Genomic DNA, 6,458 nt, shown 5'->3' with positions numbered 1-6,458 from the left:
GCTGAGAGAAAGTCAGGACAAAGAGCTCTGTCTCGCCAGCAGTGAGGCAGCCAAGCTCTGGTGTAAAACGTATTCATTTCTGTTCCTCTTGAGAGCACCCCAAAAACACAGCAGCCCAGCCCAGGCCAGTCCTCCCTAATCCCCCCACCCCCGCCAGGAGCACTGTGGTGTGATGCATGGAAACCCCCAGCTGCCTGCATGGAAAAAGCCAACCCAAGGCTGTTGCAAACTTATTTATTTATGAAGCGTGAGGTAATGAAGAAAGTGCTAAATCCGACCACAGTGTTAACTCTAACGGTTCTCAGCAGGTCAGCAGGGACCCAAGGGTGCTGTCCCATGCTGTCACCCCTGCCAGCACCCCCAGGGAGGGGATGGAGGACCCTGCCACCCACCTTACCCCACCACAGTTGGGCGGCAGGACGACAGAGGCAAGGGGGGGGGCACAAAGGCAGCACAATCCTCCCCACTCCCCCACCCTGCCCCTCCAGCCAGGCTCCCTGCAAAGCCCAAAGCTTCGCTGGGGATTTTAAGTGGCTGTTGGTGAGGAGGTGCTCACAGGGATGGGAAAGTGGGACACAAGGATGCTCACAAGGATGGGAAAGGGGAAAGAGAAAAAAAAAATCCCCTGTTATTGCAAACGGGTGGTTTGGAGAGCTGCAAGGGGGCCTCCATGAGGGCTCAGCTCAAGGGTCTGACAGAAGCCAGCCCCTTCCTGATCTCCTTAAAGTGCAGCAGGACTGAGCCCTTCCCCCACAGCAGGAACCCTCCTCCCCCTCAAAAAGGGAAAAAAAAAATTATATATATATATAAAAAAGCAAACTCTTTACCAATACTTCTCAAAAAGTGGTACAAAAATACAGTATAAAAACACAGCCTCCAGTATAAGACTTGCAGTTGCAGCATCAGTTTCTAGAACATAAAATCCAAGACAAGCTACTGCGTGAAGTGGTAAGAAAGTGAGGTACGGTCCAGCCGAGCGAGGGGGTCACCCACGGGGTGCTGCTGGCCCTGGGGAGAGACACATCCCACTGCCACCACCTCATGGGCATCCATCCAGACGTGTGCCCCGTGCTGGGCTCCCTCTGTCTGTCTCCAGCTGTTCCCCTGAGCAGATGCAGACAGTGGTGCTTGGGATTTTTAGGGTGCGAGATGGACGCTCAGGGGCAGCTCCCAGAGATGCTGTGAGTGGCAAATGGCAAAGAGGGAGGGGGAATTGTAGGATCTCCTGGTTGGAAAGGCCTTGAGACAGAGTCCAACCACAGCCTAGCATCTCTCTCTACACCACTCTTAGACCATGTCCCTAAGCTCCTCATCCAAGTGCCTTTTAAATGCCTCCAGGGACAGGGACTCCACTGCCTCCCCGGGCAGCCCAACGATGGTGGAGCAATTTTTGTGGAGTTAAGCCCAGGAATTGAAGCACTCACCTGAGAAAGCTTCACTGAGGGCAGACAAGGAGAAAAGAAACCCTTGAAACACCCAGTGCCGAGAAGCCAGCCCCAGGCAGGCAATGTCACAGGGCAACCCCACACACACACACTGTGGCCCCATTCCCACAGCCAGAGCCACCCCACCTGCGGTGCCTGCCATCTGCCCCAGCTCCCCGGGACCAACAGTTCAACAACCAACCCCAACCGAAACAAAACGTTTGAAAATATGTGCAAATTGAGAGGGAGCTGCAGGGTGGTGGCCACAAGGGCGGGGAACACGTTGGGCGCTAATGCCCCTTGAGGAGAGCAATCCGTTTGAGCAGCTGAGTCTGCTGCAGCCGCAGCTGCCGCTTCTCAGCCGCCATCCTCCTCTCGGCACTGATGAGGGACTGCAGGTACTCGGAGGACTTGCTCAGGATCACCACTTTGGGGGTCTTGGGGCAGCTGGCCAGCCCGGGCACCTGGTCCCGCAGGGCCAGGAAGCGGGAGCGGAGGTCGTTGCGCCGCTTGCGCTCCAGGTAGTTGTGGTTTTTCCTCTTGGCCACGTCCTCGCTGTCAGAGCCGGGGCTGCTGCCGGCTTTCGGCAAGCCGGGCTCGGGCAGCGCCACGGCAGGGGCCGGCTCCGGCTCCGTGGTGCTCGGTGGCTGCTCCTCGTCCTGCTGGGGGGGCTCTGGCGGGGGACAGGCATCCGGCGGTGAGCGAGCGGCGTAGTTGTGCTGCTGCTGGTGGACGGAGATGTGGAAGCGTTTCATGCAGGGGTCCAGGGGGTCGGCACGCAAGGTGATGGTGACCGGCTTCCTCAGGCTGAGGGACTGCCTCTTCTCCACTGTCACCACATCGATCTCCTCCCCTTCTGCTCGAAACAGGCACGGCAAAAAGTCACCATCAGCTGCCAGCCCTCAGTCACCCCACCGGGGCTCCCCACAGCCCCCAGCCCAGCTTCCCACCGCCATCCCACAGAAGTTTCCTCAGGCACTGCAAAGCCACTCCGTGACCTCCAGAAGGCACTGGGTGATTTAAATGGTTGTTTTTACCCCCCCAACCACTGCACAGGAAGGAGACTTCCCCCCACATCTGTGTGCCACAAAACTGGGGTGGGGCTTTGCTTCTGCTTCCCTTCAGCAGCAGGAGCAACAAAGGTCCTAGATAGAGGATCGTCAGGTAAGGAACACCCAAGCCCCCCCCTGCCTGGGATGGGGGCAGCAGGAACAGGATGCTGGGGACCTGCGACAGCCTAACTCCAAAGTTCATCCCGGTCGGGAGCTTTCATGGCCCATTGGAATTGTAAATGAGGGAGGTGGGGGCAGAGCTGCCCTTTGTTCCCCTGGGCTGCAGCTTCCCACTTCGGTGACTTGTTACTTTTCACAAGTGATAAACCCCATTCAGCCTGGGGTCCCTGGGGACAGAAGGGACAATCTCCCGCAGTGCAGGGGTGGGGGAGGGAGAGGTGAAGGGGTGCCCCTCCGACAGACTCGGTGAACCTCGAAGGCAATCCCAGGAGTCAGCGGTAGGAGCTTATCAAAGCCGTGAACAGCGAGACCCAAATAAAGCATAACTGAGCTTGTCCTGCCCCAGCACAACCCAGTGGCACAGAGCTGGCCCTTGGGGACAGTGAAGTGACCTGGCTCCAGACACGCCTGGGATTGCTTTCCTTCTAGGAGAGAAGGAGAAGCTTCAGTTATGTACTTCCACCTATTCGCTTAGGCTTTATGGGGGGAAACAGCCACTCAGTAGAGGTCTACCTGAGATGCTCAACCTTCCACCAGCACATTGGGCAGCCCCCCTAAGACGTCCTGACCCCCGGACCCTCACCCCTCCTGCACCAGGACCAGCAGTGGCCACAGGAGCTGAGCTTCAAGGCACTCTCCTGCGTGTGGCCCACAGCTCTCCGCTCCCAGGCTCTGGGGGGACTCTGTCCAGCAAGCCCAAGCCACCCCATTACTGAAGCTACTGCGGGGAGCACGACTGCCCCCACAGAGCTCGGTGACCACACTCAGTGTCACAACCCGGCCGGTCTCAGCCACGTGTGTACACACAACCCCCCCCACCCCCAACGGCGCTCATTAATAAAAGTCAGACCGCGGGGCCCCGCCCCTCCAAGCCACTCATTGGCTGCCTGGCGGGGCCGGCCAACCGCATGCTCATCCCATTGGCCCCCTCGCCTGTCCATCAGTGCTGCCCCTCTTATTGTTTGCAATCTGTTGCTTTTTGTTCGGTTCCCACGTGGCGCAGCCGGACCGGGACCGGCACCGGGACCCCACCGGCACCGAGACCCCCAAGGGTCCTCACTCTTACCCCATCCAGCCTTCCTCCACCATTTGGGCTAAGCCTCTTAACGCCCGCGACCTGCTTACTGTCCGCGGGCTCTAATGGCATTAAGTCCCCTTCCCGCGCCGTGACTCACCGGCGCAGGTCGTTGCCACCGGCAGATTTGTTAACGGGGTCAAGGCAACCGCGGGCCTCGTCATCGCTTCCACGGCAGCCGAGTCAGCCCGTGGGAGCGAGGGGGAAAGCGTATGCCTGCCCCCGCCCCTGGGAGAGGAGTGCTTGGGGAAGACCCCGGGGTTGTAAAGGAGGACTGCAAATACGCCCCTATGGCTTGAGATGTCGGGGTGGGGGTGACACCGCATTGCCCCTGGCTGGTGAGTTTCAGCCTCGTTTCCAAGTTCGACACCCCCCCCCCCCCCCCCCCCCAGTGTAAATACACCACGCACCCTCATCACGCTCCCCACGGGGGACACGCAGTCGTGCCCCGGGGATGGGGTGGGACGCGCTGTAACTGATGGGGGATGTTCCTGTCCGGCCCACGCAGCCACCACTCCGCGACCTGCCAGCCCCTGGGGACATTCTGCCTTTCGCTCCGAGGAAAACTCGTCCCGAGTGGGTCCTGTGAGTGGTGGGAGGCACGGGGAGCAGGCCAGTTTATGAACCCGCAGCAAAAAAAGCCTAAACTTTGCCTCCTGAGCTGCAAACTTGCCCCTCATCAACTTGACCACGAAGCTCCCGTGGAGCCGGGTCGAGCCAAAAAGGCGGGTGCGTATGTGAGGGGAGAGAGTCACATACACCCCACCCCCCGAGAGGGGCAAGGGGCTCCCGAGCAGGAGCTCCGCTGGAAGAGAAGCAGCCGAACCCGCTTTGTTCCTGGGAACGGGACCACGGGGGCTCGTTTGGAGCCACAACAAAGGCACTGCTTTGGCTGGGAGGGTCCTACTTGTGCGGACACGCGTGGCCTCCCCACGGGTTGCAGCAAGGCTGGAGGGCGGCTGGGCCGGGGGACAGCTCTGCACCTCGATCCTTACCAGAATCGCTTTGGCCCTCGGAGCCCGAGGACGGGGGGATCTTGCTCTCGGCCAGTGGGCAGAGGAAGACGGCAGCGGGATCCACACACTCGCTGACTGAGCTGCTGAACCCCAAATCCTGCGCGAAGGAAGGCTTGTGGGGGGTGGCCCTTTGAGTGCCCGTGGAAAGTTTCTCCGTCATCGCCTTCTCAAGTCTCTCCCGGGCTGAAAACCCACTCCACATGCAGTCCTTGAGGATGAAAGCGCTCAGGTTCCCGAAGATCTGCCCCGTCCCGATCAAATATTCCGGCTCTTCCCCGGCCAGGCAGTAGCGGGAGAACCAGCCCGAGCGCTCCTCAGCCCCCGAGCAGCAGCTCTTCTCCCCGGGGGTGCCCAGGGGGGACAGCGGGGGCGTGGGTACCAGCTCGAACTTCTTCCAGATGTCCTCGCTGGGTGCCGTGGAGCGGTGGAAATCCTCCTGGGCGTCGTGGTCGTAGAAGTAGTGTTGGTACGAGTCAAACTCCATCTCTGCGAGGAGTCTGTGCGCGAAGCTGCAGAGCTTGAAGGGAGGGGGTTGAACGGCCAGAAGGAAAAGGAAGCAAACCCCCCCAACCCAATCCGCAGCCTCGCTCAGGAGAGGGGCACCCCCAGCCCCATGGATAAAGGCGGGGGAGCCCCTGGTGCACCCACCTCGCCCGGCGCTGCGGGTCGCGGCGGCTCCAGCCCCCGAGCCGGGACCGCGGCTGTATTGTTCCCCCCCAGCTCTTATAGCCTGGCTGCGGCTCCCGGCCCCGCCCGCTCGCCAATCGCTGTGCTTAGATTTGCATAGAGGGCGGGACCGTGTCCTATTCTCCACCCACAAGGGGGGGCACGATGTGAAGGATGCCGCGACCCCTCCGCGATGTTCTCCGTTCCTGCAAACGGGGCCAGTAACGGAGCTATCGGCCAGTGTCCACCCGGTGCGCTGCGCTGTGGGACCCTTGCTGCAACCCCCAGAGCATCCCACCGGCTCCCAAGGCTGTCCTCAGCTCCCCGGAAGGGTCGAGGGTTTGGGTACCCTCCCTCTGCAAGCACTAAGGAGTGGACTCCTGCAAGGCAGACGTTGGCTGAGGATACCCAGGTCCAGCACAGCTGTGCCACCAGCCTGGGCGCACTCAGCTGACAACGATGGAAAGCAAACTGGGTAAGTGGGGACAGGCAGCAGTCAGGCATCACCAACTACCAGAGACCACCCCGGGGTGCCTTTTTCCAGCCACCTCTCCCTGCTTGGGCATGCTCCTACTTCCCCTTAGGCTCCCAAGCTGGCACTAGATCACTGCCACCACCCTCTGCCAGAGACACCCATCACTGCCGCTTGGCTGTTCCCTGCAGACATGGGCAGGAGAGTGGCTCCAGCCCCAGGCAGCAGTGAGGTCACTTTGTGTCTGTGTCATGTCTGGGGTATTTCTGCAGAGGTGACCCCACAGCCATCAATGCCCCCACAGATCCACCCAGGAGCTTCACCCTTCTGAAACCACCAGCTGGAGGGACCAGGAGCTGCCAGCACAGCTGGGAATGACCTGCCACAGGGAAGCTGGCATGTACTGGGCTACACAAGAGCTGTTATCGCACCACCACCAGTGTTTTGTCCCATCACTGCTGTTCAAGCTCAGTTGTGCCCCAGTGGTGCCCAGCACATCCAGCCTGGGGGGTTGGAGAGACAAGTTGTGTCCTCTGGGATGTGGGCAGGGGCAGTGGGATGCTGCATCCTCCA

The 6,458-nt window shown here is 60.5% G+C and overlaps 1 protein-coding gene across 1 annotated transcript; it reads right to left on the bottom strand.

Moving 5' to 3' along the window:
* Positions 1-220: 220 nt before the first annotated feature.
* MYCL (MYCL proto-oncogene, bHLH transcription factor) lies at positions 221-5,434 on the bottom strand. Its single transcript, XM_064172597.1, has 2 exons — positions 4,727-5,434; positions 221-2,280 (listed from the first exon to the last, which is right to left on the bottom strand). The coding sequence occupies exons 1-2, from the start codon at positions 5,229-5,231 to the stop codon at positions 1,715-1,717; spliced, it is 1,071 nt and encodes a 356-aa protein (XP_064028667.1). The 5' UTR covers positions 5,232-5,434; the 3' UTR covers positions 221-1,714.
* Positions 5,435-6,458: the final 1,024 nt, after the last annotated feature.

The sequence above is a fragment of the Pogoniulus pusillus genome, chromosome 37 (genome assembly GCF_015220805.1).
Source record: "Pogoniulus pusillus isolate bPogPus1 chromosome 37, bPogPus1.pri, whole genome shotgun sequence".
Classification (NCBI taxonomy): Eukaryota; Metazoa; Chordata; class Aves; order Piciformes; family Lybiidae; genus Pogoniulus; species Pogoniulus pusillus.
This window is presented reverse-complemented; position numbering and strand designations above follow the sequence as displayed.